We start from the raw sequence: 14,955 nt of genomic DNA, 5'->3' as shown, positions 1-14,955 counted from the left end.
AGATACATGGGGCTCCATATACTGTTCAACTGGGGCAGCTTTTCTTTAGCAACGCTTTTTCTGCTGTTAAATCTGGTGCTCATTTCTTGAGGAATTTACAACTGTAAAAGTAATGACTCAGGACTAACAGGTCTTGCCCTTTCTGAGGTTTTTCTGTCCTTTGAGCACGGAGGGAGGATTGTTTCTGTTTTCACCCAGATTTTACTATTTGTTTCTTTTCTCCTTGGCAGGGAGAACCGAAATCGGCTGACACAGATAATGCTCCTCAAGTCCCTCCTACAGGTATGAACATGTCACTATCCCTGCAGCAGCATCCAACCCCTTTAAGACCTGTGACCAAAGACAGCTGCTGGCACGGAGACCTGACCTGAGCTCAGGATCTCTCTCCCCTGGGGTGATATAGCAAGAGTTGAAACTGTACTTAGTTTTTTCTGCCCGCATTCCCCTGTTCTTGGTGTGTTTTAACCTAAGTGACGCTGTGGTGTTGCCTCCCTTTATAATTGATGCTCTCAGGTCTCCGTGGGCTTCCAGTGCAGTAACATGCTCACAGCACTTCCCAGCGCCTTCCTGGACAGGTTGCTTTCTGCAGCCCTCATGGAGGATGCTGAGATTCGCCTCTTTGTGCTTGAGATCCTCATCAGCTTCATTGATCGCCATGACAGTCGGCAGAAGTTCTCTACCATCAGGTGTGTGCCTCGGGATCCCCAGCAGGGCTGGGGCTGGCAGACCCCACAGAGCAGGCTCGGGAGGGAGATCTGTCAGGCTGAGAGTGCCTGCAGGCTTTGGGGCCTTATTAAATCTGGTACTAATCCTGGGGTGATCTAATGCCGCAGATAATAGGTCCGCTAAGAGCCAGATGGGTGGGGGGGTGTCTCTGAGAGGCTGTGCCCAGAGGGATGTGGGACCAACCCTGCTGAGGATAACCGTGGTTAGGCAGATAGTGATACCAGGAGGATGTGCAGGAGCAGTAACCTCCTCGAGTGGGTTCATCTACTGCATTGCATCCCCACAGACAGGCCTGCTGGGCACTGGCATTGCTGCGCTGCATTTAGCTAGCCTTACTCTGGAGAGGAATGAAGCTAAATCGGAAGAAGGTGATGAATCCCACATGGCAATATCTCCATGGGGTTTGCTGTGGTCCTGCTCATCTACTCTGCATGCACGCTTCTTTGTCAATTTGCCTTTGCATTCCCGAGTGCAACTTTCTTGAAATCCTATAGTGATTTAGCTCTCTCGATTATCTGGATTGCTCAGATGGGTTCTAAAACCAACCTTCAGCTTCTCCCCCTTGGTTCCTCCCAGTGGCTTGTTCCTGGCCAGCAGTTCTGCTGGTGTATGGGGATTGCAAATCCTTTCTCTGGTGTCTGAGTTTTCCCTTCCCCTTGGCCTTTCCTTGCAGCATCATCAGCGATATCTCAGTCCTGAAGCTGAAAGTGGAAAAATGCTCGCGCCAAGATACTGTCTTCATGAAGAAGGTAGTGTCAGAGTCTGGGTCGAGCTGTTCTTATGCACACCTGTGTGTGAACAGTGCCTTGGTTTCCCCAAGCCACACTGGAGGCACTGAGCCTGGAGGTGTCCCTGGGAAAAGACAGTGGGATTCAATCTACATCACTGCTTTATGTATGAGCCTTTGCAGACCCTGAAATCTGCTATTTGTTCCAAGGAATGAGTAACCCAGGATGTGCTGGCATCCCAAATACTATTTATCAAGTGATTTTCAAAGTTGCTTAGTATTATTTGTTTTTTTAACAAACAACCACTCGCTTGAAAATATTTCCTGTGCAAACCCCTCTGAAACTAATTTGAGGCCAAGAGAGGATCAGTTTATTGTGTTATACACCAGGCAGCAGCATTTTAATAGCGTTGAAAGCAGCGGAAGAGCTACATTTCCCTTGCACCGTTGTGTGCCCAACCCTATCCCATGCCTTGCTCTCCAGCAGTATGGCTCAGGTCTTTATTTCTCTGCTGTGGTCTGAGCTGTCATTTCTATAATGCTGCTGCAACAGGAGCATCTTCTCCCTGGGCTTGATGCTGTAAGCAATATTTCCCAGTCCTGGGCTCTGCTATCAGACCTGCTGATGCCTCTTCCCCGTCAGTGTCCAACACCACCTGGGAGTCACAGCTCCCAGTCCCTGGGGCTTTCTCTGTTTGCTTGTCAACTGGAGGAGTTCTGCTCCTTTGTGCATGGATGAGAACCCCTTTGCTGGGCCCTGCTGCTTTTTTGGTTTTCCTTTTGTGTTGATAGTAGTGTTCCCTGTAGAGGATGCATAGAAGGTGACCTCATCCCTCTCTGTTCCTGCAGCACAGCCAGCAGCTCTTCCGGCACATCTACCTGATATGCAAGGAGGAGAGCAACATCCAGGCTCACTATGAGGCTCTCTACAGCTTGCTGGTGCTCATCAGCATTGAGCTGGCTAATGAGGAGGTCGTAGTGGACCTCATCCGCTTGGTGCTGGCAGTGCAGGTAGGTGAATGGGAAGCTGAGTGTGCTGCTGGGGCTCAGTGCCAAAAGGCTAATGGGACACCTGGACTGCTGGGTGAGAGCCCCTTTCCTGGCATCTTAACCTGGCATTATCTCTCCAGAACTGGTCTGTATTTGGGAATAGGCAATAGAAGTAGTGAAGGAACCTCTGGGAAGGGCTTTTTGTTTGTTTGTTGTTGTTTTTTGGAGTTGGGGTCTCTGAACAAGGGGGATACAGGTTCCTCACCTGTGGGCTTCTCCTGCCACAGTGGGATCAGATTAGCACAGCGTGGAAGAGACCCTGGTCAACCTTCCAGCTTCTGAAATGCCCCAGCCCCTTGCTCCAGGAGCTGGGATGTTGGTGGGCAGCAGATGGGGACCACACTGGGACCTTGCCTATCCACATCACACGGGGCTGTGTCTCTGCTGCAGGAGATAGCCCAGACCAACGAAGACAACTTGACAGCATACAACCGCTGTGCTCTCTTTGCCCTTGGTGCGGCTTACCTGAACCTCATCAGTCAGCTCATCACAGTGCCCACCTTCTGCCAGCACATCCACGAGGTACGAGGGCTTGGGGTGGGTGCTGAGGCCTTGTCTGCTGCAGCCTGCCAGGCTGCCTGTGAAGATTGAGCCTGACTCCTTGCTTCCCTTCTGCAGGTCATCCAGATGCGACAGAAGGAAGCTCCTTATCTGCTCCCTGAAGATGTGTTTGTGGAGAGACCCAGGTGAGCACCCATGCTGGAAACATCCTCTTCCCCATTACCTGATCCCGAGGATTTAGCATTTGTAGGAGCATGAGTGGTTAAGAGTTTATTATTATTATTTGGCATTATTAAATGGATAATGCTATTATCTTCATCCTGTTGTCAGTACACCTCCCCTCCTCCCCCCAACACAGTGTCCCTCTCCACCTTTCTTGCAGGATCCTTTAAGTACTGGAAAGCTGCAGTAAGTCTCCTCAGAGCCCTGTTTTCATCCAGTCTGAATACCTGCAGCTCTTAGCCTGTTCCTATAGGAGAGATGCCCCAGCCCTCTCAGCATCCTTGTGCCCTCTAGATCTGCTCCAGCAGGTCCGTGTCCTTATGCTGGGGGCCCCAGACTTGCATACAGTGCCGCAGGTGGGATCTCATGAGAGAAGAAGAAAGGGGGAGAATCACCTTCCTTAACTCACTGGTCTCACTAATATGATGTATCCGACTCTGACAGCGCTAAGGAAAGCCATATGAGCCCTCTCTTTCTGACTGAAAGGGGCTGGAAACCCACTCCCTTCTGGTGCCGTTTCCCAAGCAGAGAAGATATAGCTGTTTTTTTCCTTCCTCATAGGTTAAGCAAGAGCCTTGACCGCCTGGGCCCAGAGGTCTTCTTCTGGCAGAGCAAGATCAGTGAGGTGCTGGGTGGCAGTGGTTACAATGCAGACCGGCTCAGCACACCTTATGTCCCCCAGCTGACTGGTACGTGCCACCCTGCAGTCTATAGGAGAACCAGGGAGTGGGAAACATTCTATACAGTAATGGGAATGTGAAGTTCTTGTGCTACGTGTAGGTCTGTTGTTTTTCTGCCTTTCCTCAGAGGCGCAGCATTAGAGAAATAGGAGATTCCTGGGGGGTGTCACATACATGGTGGGTTGGAATGATGGTGTCATAAAGGGTTTGACTCAGTTCTTAGTTGTGCTGGGCTGGGAGAATTGGAGTGAACAGCTGGGCAGACTGATTGCCACTCAGGAGCTGAGGCATGGGGCAATTATGGAGATGGAGGAATGGCAGCAAAGCAGCTTATCCGTCCTGGTTTTTCCTAGATGAAGACCGCTTATCCAAGAGGAAGAGCATTGGCGAGACCATTTCCCTGCAGGTTGAAGTGGAGTCTAGAAACAGTCCTGAGCGAGAGCAGGTACTGTGTTACACCTGAGCTGAAGAGACTGCATCAGTCCTTTGATGCAGAGCTACACATCTAGAAGGATCTCGTGCTGCTGTTAGGGTGGCAGACCTATCAGAAGGGCCCGGGTTGAAAAGAACCTCAAAGATCACCTAGTCTCAACCCCCCTGCTATGTGCAGGGTCACCAACCAGCAGCCCAGGCTGCCCAGAGCCACATCCAGCCTGGCCTTGAATGCCTGCAGGGATGGGGCATCCACAGCCTCCTTGGGCAACTTGTTCCAGTGCGTCACCACCCTCTGGATGAAAAACTTCCTCCTTTATTTTCCCACTATCAAGATTTCTTAGTCACCTTTGGAGAGGTCTGAGGCCAGGGTGGTCCTACCTGAAAAAGCATGTAAGAAATACAGGTTGGCAGGAAGGATGTGCCTGTATGTTATGGACAGGCTGTGTTTCAGTTCAAGAATACAGGCACTGATTCTTGGTTGCTGTGATTCGCAAACACTGTCTTGTGTTGAACACTGAGCCATCATCTGCTTTTCCTCTTCCTCTAGAGAGCACCAGCTGAAGAGATCACATATGAGACACTGAAGAAGGCAATAGGTAAGTAGGTAACAGGGAGAGGTGGAGGCTGACACGTTTGAATATGGGTGGGTGATGTGTGGATCTGATCACCCCTGTGTATGCTATGGATGGATGGATCCACAGTGCTTTTGCCATGGTGACATTGTACCCTGGTAGCAGTGTGACCAGGCAGCTTCATCTCTGTGCCTCTCCCTCTGGTGTTCCAGGGAGTCAAGTCCCAGATTCAGGCACTGAAGACCCTCTGCTTGGCTTACTAGTGATGCTCAAATCCATTCTGTCTGCTATGGGTTGGGGATGTATTGTGGGTGATCCATGCTGAGGGGAGCAGCTGAGAGCCATTTCCCCTTTGCTTCAGTAGACAGCGTTGCTGTGGAGGAGCAAGAACGAGAGCGGAGGCGACAAGTGGTGGAGAAATTTCAGAAAGCCCCATTTGAAGAGATTGCTGCTCACTGTGGCGCCCGGGTGAGTTGAAGCTGTGGCCCTAAATCCCCACATAGGCTCAGCTGGGGATGGTGTCGATGCAGCTCTGAATTGTGTGAGGCCACCTTCTTCTTTCTCTGGTGAACTGGGAAGGCTGATGGGGTGTGTGTCCTATTTGCATTGCTGTTGTTCCTGGGGTGCACCCACGCTGATACAGCTTCTATGTGTGTTACAGGCGACGCTGCTGCAGAGCAAGCTCAACCAGATCTTTGAGATCACCATACGGTGAGTTGGGGTGATGGCTGAGCACACTGGGCTGAGCATGGCTAGTCTAACCATTCAGTTGGGTTGCTTGCAGGGCTCTGGGGGTGTGTGCCAGCCTGCGACTGGGGGGGTACCTGTGGTAGCACAGGAGATTAGGGTTGGTGGGAGCAGCCTCTGGTTTGTTTGCTGCTGTTCTCTTCTGCTATAGAGGCACTGTGGAGAACTGCAGTGGTGCAGGAATGCAGTGTTTTCTGCTCTGCAGCAGCAGGCTTTGCTTCCTCGTGAAACACCTCTGTAGAACATCTCCATCTTTTGTGTTTCAGGCCACCACCAAGCCCATCAGGCACCATCACAGCTGCTTATGGCCAGCCCCAGAACCACTCCATTCCAGTGTATGAGATGAAGTTCCCAGACCTGTGTGTGTACTAAGGATGGCCGTGCTGGTAGGACAGATCCTCTGTTGCACAGCTTGTGCCAAAGGACCTCCTGGGGAGAGAGACTGCCAACCACCTGGAGAGTGCATCCTTCTGCATGACAGATAGGGACGTGGACGCTAAGACTACCCCAAGATTCACTGGCACCACAAACCTGTCTCATGTACTTTCTTTAGTGATCCCCTGCCAATATTTTGGGGGCAGCTGGTGGTGCAGGAAGGTGTGTCATTGCTCTGACCTCCCTCTCCAGTTTTGTTTTTGGGGAGGGGATAGGAGATGCTCCGGTTCCTGGCAGAGAGTTTTGGGCATGTACATCTTCCCAACGTAAAGCAAACCTGTTCCTTGGGGGAATCCCTCCCCAAATCATCTGTTAGCCATGTTGAGAACCCCTGGCGAGGGTGCAGGGGTGAAGCCGCAGGGTGTGAGATTGTAAAAGGGGATGCATGGTGCAACGTGCCTGAGCCTGGGGCAACTGTAAAACTAAATCCTGCTAGAGCTCATTCACATAGCAGATCACTGGGAAGGGTGCAGTCCACACATCCAGCTCCTGGCCTGTGAGCTTCATCTTCCCAGCAGCTGCCCCAGTGCATGGCCAGTTGCTCGGGTACTTCACTCTGGACAAGAGGAGTGACAGGAGGGCAGCAATTGTCCCATCCCAGTGTTGGGATACACAACAACCTGGCTGGTTCCAGGTCACTTGAAAACACGACTTATCTGGGAAAACTTTTCTTGAGGAGGAGGGGAGATCCAGAAGAGCTGTATTTGACTTGTCCATGTTATCAGCAGGGTGTTCTTGGGAAGCCCGTACAGCAGCCACAGCCAGTGCATTGAGTCACCTGGAGCCACCATAAGTCATGATCAGAAACCACATTTTGGGCATATCAACACACTAACCAATTATTTTCATGCTTTTGGTTTGGGATTTCACAGTGTTGGGTTTCCTGTCTGAGGAAAAGATTGGTTATTTTTAGCTGAATCCTTTTGAAAGAAAGGCCTCTTGTTGTGGTCAGGCAGCTTTTTGCTGAACCAAGCATGGAGCCTCCTGCACCAGGACTGCTATGAAATCCTATGTCACCTCTGGGGCAACCCCTTTCCTTCCAGCTGGACACGCTGCTTCTGATTTCACTGCAGGAGGAGACACAAGGAGGATCTAAAACTCAAAACTGGAGGTGTGGGAGATGGTGCTGTGCACAGTGGGGGGACAGCAGGTAAACCCAGTGGTCGCAGTGGTGCTGCCTGTGGCCAATGGATTGCTTCAGCGACCACTCATTTCTCTGCCCCTTCTCACTGTAGCTCTTCAGACAGTTACTTGAAGGTGTAATACCACATTGACATCGGTTTGTTTTTTTTTTCACTCTGGTGGTGGGTGCAGTTTGCAGTTGCCCCGAGCCTACCACTTGTTTGTGTGGCTGTCATGTAATCCGGGTTTAGGAAATGACCTAGCTTAAGAGGACAGGAAAAACAAGGGTTTATTTCAGTCCCAGGGCTGGGATTGCAGTGTGGCTTTGCCAGCCCTGCCCAGAGCCTGAGGCTGTCCCTTGCCACAGCCACTCCTTGGGGTCCCCCCCATCTTTTTGTTCCCAGCCTGTCCCTTTTTATTTTGTTAGTCCCCCTGGAGTTTTGGCTGGGTGAAGTTGTGGAGCTGGCATTGGGAACGCAAGGAGGCTGCTTGACAAAGGAGGATTCGCTCCCATAGCTGTGCAAATGAAAAACAGTAAATGTTTAGCAAAATGGAGTAGTAAAAGGAATTAACCGCCAGACTGTGTGTGCATGGGGGGGAGGGGATGACACCTCCAAACCACTTCAAACTCACAAGGAAGGTGGGAAGATGAGCACAAGGCTTGCTCCTTGGAACCTGGCTGCCATGGGGATGGCACAGGTCACGTCCTGGGGTTCCATTGCTTCTCAGGGATCCTGGGGCAGGACTGCACCTTATATCCCCTGGCTGGGGGTTTCGGTGTGGTCTCCCTGGTCCCAGTGCTGCTGTTCCCTTGTTACATCCCCTATTCCCCTCCAAAAGCAAGTGCTGGCTGTGCTCAGCATTACATTTCAGGACCCAAACTCCACTTGTAAATGTCCCTGCAGACACACACAGTGTAAGTGATTTGTTTGTACATCACATTTAGTTTAGATACCGGTGTCTGTATAGATGACAAAGTATATTTCTATAAACTCAGCAGTTAGGTGCATGTGTGCGTTTCCATCTCTGTATTTCAGGGCACCGTGTTGTTTCTGTGTGTAGTTGAGGGCAGGAGGGGAGTGGGGCTGTGAAAGGGGCTGAGATGCCGTCGATATTTGCAGACGTGCCCTCCAATAAATGTTGGTGTTGCCACATTATGGGATCAGCTCTGTTGGCACGTTCGTGGCACCTGGTTTCTCTTTAAGGCTGGGGGAGGTGGTAAGGATTTGTTACTCCTGGCACAGTTGATACTTGCTCTTGAAGATGGTCCCAGATCCACAACTGCTCCCTGCTTTCATTGCCCCTCTTTACAAATGGTTTAGCAACATGACTTTATAGGTAAGGTCGCTTTCTTTGGTACCTGAGGGTCTTCTGTGTTGCCATTCGATAGGCAGTTAATGAGTTTATCAGAGAGATCAGTACTGGGGAAGCTGCTGAGGGATGGGGGAGCCCAAATCCCTTGGGAGTAACCTCTATTGAAATATATCCCATCTCCCATGCACAGCCCCAGTGATGCCTTTTGGTCCCCGGCTGCAGGATTTGGGCTTGGAGTTACTCCAGATTTCACTAGTAAAGCCCTGGAGGTGTTGAAGGCCAGGTTGGATGGGGCCCTGCACAACCTGGTCTAGTAGTAGATATGGAAGTTGGCAGCCCTGCCTGTGGTGGCGGAGTCAGGGTTGGAGCTTCACAATCCTCGAGGTCCCTTCCAACCCAAGCCATTCTATGATATGATTCTATGACAATCATTAAGGTTGGAAAAGACCTGTAAGATCATCAAGTCCAACTATCAATCTGTCCCACCAAACATGTCCCTGTTTGTTTTACCCCTTGGCAAGACACAGCCACAGAGACACCGCAGACACATAGATAGCTTGCAAAAATTATATATATATGTCTTTTTATTTAATTTTTTTTTTCTCTTTTAGAATTCTTTTAATCCATCATTTACAGTATTGTACAGCTTGGTGAAAATAGGAAAATGACCCAGCGTGAGCACTGCTCACATTGGTACGTTCAGCCCCAACCTGTTGCCATTTGGTGTCGGGGGCAGGAGGGTTTTGGAGTAGTAATTAACAACAAAACGAGCGATCTGTGGATCTAAGTGACACACATGGCGGCAGGACACTAAAGCTGCGTGGGGCCGCGTGGGCTGGGCTCCCCTCACTGACCCTTCTTGTAGGCGCTTTTGATGATGGCGTTTTTGAACAGAGTCATCAGCGGGGTCTGGCTGTGCTCTAAGGTCATGAAGCCGCCGTAGCGCTTGTCCTTCAGCGGCGCGTGCCAGCGGAAGTGCCGCATACGGTACGAGCCACCATCCTTCTTTTCCTCCTCACCCTCCTCCTCCTCTTCTTCTTCCTCCTCTGAGAGGCCGAGGGGGTCCCCGTCGGCCGCCATCTCCCTCCGGAACTCCATGGGGTAGCTCTCAGCTGACTCCTCATCCACGCCATTGGGATACACCTTGATGGGTCTCCTCTTCCGTCCCACCGGCTTGCCCCAGCGGAAATGCTCCATGGAGTAGGAGCGCTTCCCTTCCTCTCGCTCCAACCCTTCTCCATCTTCCTCCTCCCCAGCGGGGTGGTGGGGTGATGTGGCAGGCAGGGCAAGGCCGGTCACCTCCTCCCTTTTGTGCCCTCCGCTGCTGCTGTTGCGACGGCCAAACTTATTCCAGCGGAAATGGCTCATCACGTACTTACGGATGCTCTCAGAGAGGGGCTGCAGGTGCCCATTGCCTGGGTACACGGGTGCTTCGGCTGACAGCTCAGCTCGGCACGCCTTGGCACACGCCTGCATGGGGTGAAATGGAACCATAAAATCATTCTGCTTAGAAAAGACCTCTAAGATCACCAAGTCTGATTGCCAGCCCATCACACCATGCCCAGTCACGGTGTCCCCAAGTGCTGTGTCATGGTTCTGGAACACCTTTAGGGATGGTGACCCTAGCATCCCCTGGGCAGTGCATCACTGCATCACCTTTAGGGCAAGAAATCTTTCCTAACTCCCAACCTGTGGCTGCGTGCCTTGGTGACGTCCCCATGCAAGTGCCACTCTATGTGTCCCCCAGGGGGAGCATGGAGTATCCAACCCATCCTATGGGGATGTAAAAGGTGCTGGGGGGAACATGGAGTGTGTTGGGTCCGCAGAGCACACTCAGCCCCTGCAGAGAATTAACCATGACCACCATCCCATGACCACCACTCCATGATTTCCTGATTCATCCCACGTAGGAGGGATGATATCCGTCCAAAAACTGATTTTACCCAACGTGAACCTTTACAATGAAGGTTGTGAAGCAGTGGAACAGAGAAGCTGTGGGTGCCCCATACCTGGATGGAGTTATGTGCTGGGAGGTGTCCCTATGGCAGGGGTTGGGGATGGGGGGGCTTTGGGGTCCCTTCCCACCTAAACCACTTTAGGATTCTGCGACGCTATGAAGCCAAAAGGCGTGAGCACACGAAAACCCACAGATCACAGAGCCCAAAGCATCACTCCAACCTTACACTATGTCACCCAGCAGGGATGGCATCCCATCACCTCCTCCATTTGGGTTAGAAAGCAAACCAAGCCCGGGGCAGCCCCACGCTCCCACTTACCAAAACTCCAGCCTCAGTGGCCAGGTCCTGGCACTTGCTGTTCTCCCAGCATGGGCCGCTGGCAATGGTGGGGTGGCACAGCAGCAGCCCCAGCACCACAGGCAGGCTGTAACACAGCGCACCCCGCATGGTACCAGCCAAGGATGGGTCCCCAAACTGCAGAGGAGCGCTATGGAAACAAAGAAATAGTTAAAAAAAATAACAACAATTTGCCCAAATTCAGGGCTGCTGCTTCTGCTGGGATTTCATCCCCCTCCTTCCAGCCTTTTGTGGCTTTGCTGTCACCATCCTTTGCCTCCGAAATCCCAGGTCCTTTGTCACCTGCGTTAACACCCGCCTTTGCAGGTGACAGCCGCTGCCATGAGGATTTCTGCCCCTCCTGAGAGCCACAGGCAAGCGAGTGATGCTGCAGGGGGAGAGCGTGACAGAGCTGCCTGCAGGCTGCAGCCCCTGCAAACCCCCCTCAAGCTGAAATGATACATGAAATAACATCAGATCATCACTTGGGAAGCGCTCTGGGAGACGCTGGAAGCGCCAGGGATGCAGGCTGTGCTGCAGGGACTGCTTTGGGTGAGTCCAGACGAGGTGAGGGTTGTGGTGATGGTGGCAGTGCCAAGCTGATGTATCCACTTACTTTGCTTTTGCCAAACCCAACTCTTTCCCAAGTTGTTTTTAACTTTGTGGGGACTCACGTGGTTCAGCCTGGGAGTGCCAGGGGAGGAAAACCCCATCCCAACGAATAGAAAACTATAGGCAAATTAATGAAAATCTCATCCTGCTCTTAATAAAGAGTGGGCAGAGTTTGGGCGTGGAGGTGCTTTTTGGGTCTTTTGCCCCAAAATCGTGGGAGCAGCTGCCTGGAACCTCCCAGCTCTGACACAGCTGTGCCGGATCTGCAACTGTGGGGCCACTTCTGTAACACATCAGCATGCAGTAACCCAAAAAAGCAGAGAATGAAGGGGGGGCAGAGGCTGGGGGGCAGGGATGCACGAAGCATTTCAGGGAAGAGGGTGCTTTATCCCCTTGCTGCCATCCTTCTAACCATGCAAACAACCCACCGCAACCAAGATTTTGCAAAGTTTTCCCCCTCCCATATCCCTAGAGAAGCCCTTCTGCTGCATCCCTGAGGTCTCACCTGCGGTATGGGCTGGAGCGCAGCCACCACCGGTCCCCGTCTCCCGGAGAGCAAGTCTGCGACGTCCCTGCATCCCTGCTGCCTTATATACCCCCAGCGTCGCGCCGCAGCAGCCCTCTGGATGGCCCTTGGTTGGGGGTGGGAAGGGGAGGGGAAGGTGGGGACGGAGGGACCCTTCCAGGTAGCGAACAAAAGCAGAGCAGCAGTGAGCACGGCGCTGATGTGGCTGTGGATGGGATTAGCATCTCCCCGCCAGCCGCAGCCGGTCAAGTTTTCCATGCGAAGCTGTTAATTGCTTTCGGGATCAGAGGGGTCGGACGGAAAGTGCTTTGCTGGGTGTTTGGTGCAGGGGCATCTGTTCCTTATGATCGGGTGTGGGAGGGCTCCGTGCTCCGATGGGTGCTGGGGGTTTGGGGTTGGATTTTGGTGGAATAAAGGGTTGTTTTTAAAGAAACCACTTGGGATGGCAGCACACACAGCCCCCTCCTTGTGCACAAACCTCTGTTCTCTCTGCTCCACTGTACTGCTTTTGTCTGCAGATCCCTCTCCTATAGCAAGGAACCCAAGGCTTAGCAAGACTCATTTTCTTTAGGGCTCACCTGAGCTGTAAAATATATTGCTATAGAAGCTGCCAATAGGCTCCTCCAGGCACCGGGACCAAGCAATGTGCAGGTGAGCAGCAAGATTGCTCCCTTCCTGCAATGGGATGTGGGTGCTCCCCTCTTGCAATGGGATTTGGATTCTCTCCTCCTTGCGGTGGGATGCGGGGTGCATGAGGTTGACATCACTGCTTTGGGATGGTGCACAAAGCTCCGTCACAGGTTCCATTTCACTTTGCTTCATGCCTTTCCCAGACCTCCAGTTCCCCCCCAGATCCAGGAGACCTCTGTGGCACAAGCAATTCATATTCCTTAACTGTATTATCTGCCTCCACCCTCCATGGCAGATCCCCTGCTATGCAATATATTTTCATGACGGAGAGCTATTCTGAATGCTTTATGGCCAAAAAGGAGCTATGATTCCCACTTTAAAAGCTCTTTCATCTTCATTAGGCCTCTCTGAGCCAGTTATTTTTATAAGGAAGAAATCTATTTAGGAAATAGAGAAACTTTGTTGAGGTGAGGCGTTGGGATGAAGAATGCCTCCATGCTCACCAGCTTTGGCACAGCCCTCAAAGCTTGGTCTGAGTCCATCCTCTGAGCTCCCCATTAGCCCAGAGCCTCAGGATGGTTGGGTTCCCAGCACCACAGCCAGGGGCTCTGGGGCACCCCTAAGGAGGACCCCCACACCTCTCCATTCCCTGTGCCAGGGCTTGAGCACCCACCCAGCACTGCAATGCTACTAATGGGCAGCTCTTGGGCTCCAGGCTGTGCCCTGTGCCCCTGGGCTGCCCCGAGCACTGTTGAGCAGAGCCCAGTTACATTACCTTGTACTTCCTGCTGGGATTTATGGCCAAGGTGTGATCCCTCAAGGCCTACACAGGTGCTGCCTGAGCATTCCTGGAGCTGGGGCTGGTTCAGCTGCAAAGCCATCACCATCGTGCCCACTTATAGAGTCATTAGTATTGGAGAAGACCTTTGAGGTCATCAATTCCAACTGCTGACCTATCGCCTCCATGCCTACTCACAGAATCACACAATCATTAAGGCTGGAAAAAACCTCTTAGGCCACCATCAACCCAATGCAAGTCCAACTCCAACCTAACCCCACCATGCCCACGAAACCTCAGTGCCACATCTCCATGGCTCTTGAACACCTCCAGGGACAGTGACTCCATTACTTCACTAGGCAGCCTGTGCCAATGGCTGACACTGCAAGGCTGGGGGCTGAATTTTGGGATGCCATGGGCAAGGGCTGATGGATGGATGGCTTTGCCATGCTGCTGTCCCCATGGAGGTGCACCTGCAGGTGAGCAGCTCGTCAGCCACGTGATTTCTGGCCTTTCCATTCTAATTTATTGAACAGGTCACACTTATGTGCAAATGAGTCCTGGGCTGGGGTGTGAATTTCACAGCTGTGCTCAAATCCTCCTGGGCTATGAACAGCAGTGCTGGGGCTTGTATGGGTCTTCTGACAGCCACGTAGTGCTGCCCGGAACAACATCCCTCCAGCATCACATCTGTGCCTTGCAGCCATATGCTGTGTGCTGCTGGATCGTCCCCATCTCTAATAATCTCAGGTTAGAGATTTCTTGCAGTGCTTTGGACATTGAAACGCAAGCTGTGTAATTTGCTCTTGGTGAAAAATAGTTGTAATTGGCCACGTGTTCACTAGCAGAGCAAGAGCAGCTCTGGAAGGGGCTGGGATCCCATCACCAACCTCTTGCCCTGTTATGTATTTTGTCCAGTTACACATTTTCTTCTCTCCTTCCTGCTGCCTTTCTTCTCCTTTTTGCACTGGTAGCATCCTGCAGACATACACAGGCACAGCAGAGCTGCGATGATGCACACGCCTGCACGCTTTGCCCTGTGCTCACACACGTTTGCACGCCTGGAGCCAAATCCCTGATTACCGCCTGTGCCCCTAAGAGGGATTACAGCTTATTAGGGGGGATCTGGGTGTGGGTAGAGGTTAGAAGCCCTGCAGGGGCTTCCTTCCTATAGCTCAGCTCCCACACCGCATTCCTGTGTTCCAGTTGTATCCAGCCCTGTCTCTATTCCATTCCTGTCTACTCCCAGCTGGTACCCAGATGGAGCATGGAGAGGGGGCCCAAAGCCAATATTGGTGGCTGGGGTGATGCCAGCTGCGTGACTCTGCACTGGGGGTCTGGAAGCAAAGTGGGTGGCAAAGCTGATGGCAAAACCAATGGTAAAGCTAATGGGCAAGACTGATGGCAAATCTGTTGGCAACACATCCTGGCCTCTTGTTCAGCACTGCAGCAGACTGAGTGTGAGTTTGGTGGCAGATCTGCAAGGACAGAGATACTGTCCATGTCCTCAGTCCTAGCAATGGGTTTGAGGCTGGACAAGGATGGCTTTGGGGAGCAGGAGCTGCCCACAAAAACAACATGTGT

The 14,955-nt window shown here is 52.0% G+C and overlaps 2 protein-coding genes across 13 annotated transcripts in view; one reads left to right on the top strand and one right to left on the bottom strand.

Annotated features, from left to right (window-relative positions):
• EFR3B (EFR3 homolog B) overlaps positions 1-8,371 on the top strand; it is a 40,891-nt gene extending 32,520 nt beyond the window's left edge. For 6 of the 11 annotated variants that reach the window (XM_085544194.1, XM_085544193.1, XM_032443445.2 and 3 more), the window contains 12 exons: positions 231-282; positions 514-686; positions 1,400-1,475; positions 2,303-2,464; positions 2,894-3,025; positions 3,122-3,189; positions 3,788-3,915; positions 4,260-4,351; positions 4,889-4,937; positions 5,278-5,381; positions 5,575-5,624; positions 5,927-8,371. In XM_085544194.1, the coding sequence (XP_085400320.1) occupies positions 231-282; positions 514-686; positions 1,400-1,475; positions 2,303-2,464; positions 2,894-3,025; positions 3,122-3,189; positions 3,788-3,915; positions 4,260-4,351; positions 4,889-4,937; positions 5,278-5,381; positions 5,575-5,624; positions 5,927-6,032 (1,192 nt within the window). In that variant the 3' untranslated portion in view covers positions 6,033-8,371. Of the gene's footprint in view, positions 1-230; positions 283-513; positions 687-1,399; positions 1,476-2,302; positions 2,465-2,893; positions 3,026-3,121; positions 3,190-3,787; positions 3,916-4,259; positions 4,352-4,888; positions 4,938-5,274; positions 5,382-5,574; positions 5,625-5,926 lie in introns of all 11 variants that reach the window. The other 5 variants (XM_015859662.3, XM_015859661.3, XM_015859663.3 and 2 more) reach the window with 1 other exon arrangement.
• A 713-nt stretch (positions 8,372-9,084) lies between these two features.
• POMC (proopiomelanocortin) lies at positions 9,085-12,002 on the bottom strand. Of its 2 annotated transcripts, XM_032443213.2 has the most exons (3): positions 11,943-12,002; positions 10,808-10,976; positions 9,085-10,001 (listed from the first exon to the last, which is right to left on the bottom strand). In XM_032443213.2, exons 2-3 carry the CDS (start codon positions 10,934-10,936, stop codon positions 9,378-9,380), a joined length of 753 nt encoding a protein of 250 aa, XP_032299104.2. In that variant the 5' UTR covers positions 10,937-10,976; positions 11,943-12,002; the 3' UTR covers positions 9,085-9,377.
• Between the last annotated feature and the right edge of the window lie 2,953 nt (positions 12,003-14,955).

This window comes from Coturnix japonica, chromosome 3, assembly GCF_054131305.1.
Source record: "Coturnix japonica strain WE chromosome 3, WE-NBRP24, whole genome shotgun sequence".
Taxonomy (NCBI): domain Eukaryota; kingdom Metazoa; phylum Chordata; class Aves; order Galliformes; family Phasianidae; genus Coturnix; species Coturnix japonica.
Note: the sequence above shows the minus strand (reverse complement) of the source record. Positions and strands in the feature narration are given on the sequence as shown.

Coding starts and splice junctions, on each gene's coding strand:
- POMC (XM_032443213.2), bottom strand. CDS start 10,936: ATGCGGGGTGCGCTGTGTTACAGCCTGCCTGTGGTGCTGGGGCTGCTG. Junction 10,002..10,807: donor CCACTGAGGCTGGAGTTTTG/GTAAGTGGGAGC, acceptor CACCCCATGCAG/GCGTGTGCCAAGGCGTGCCG.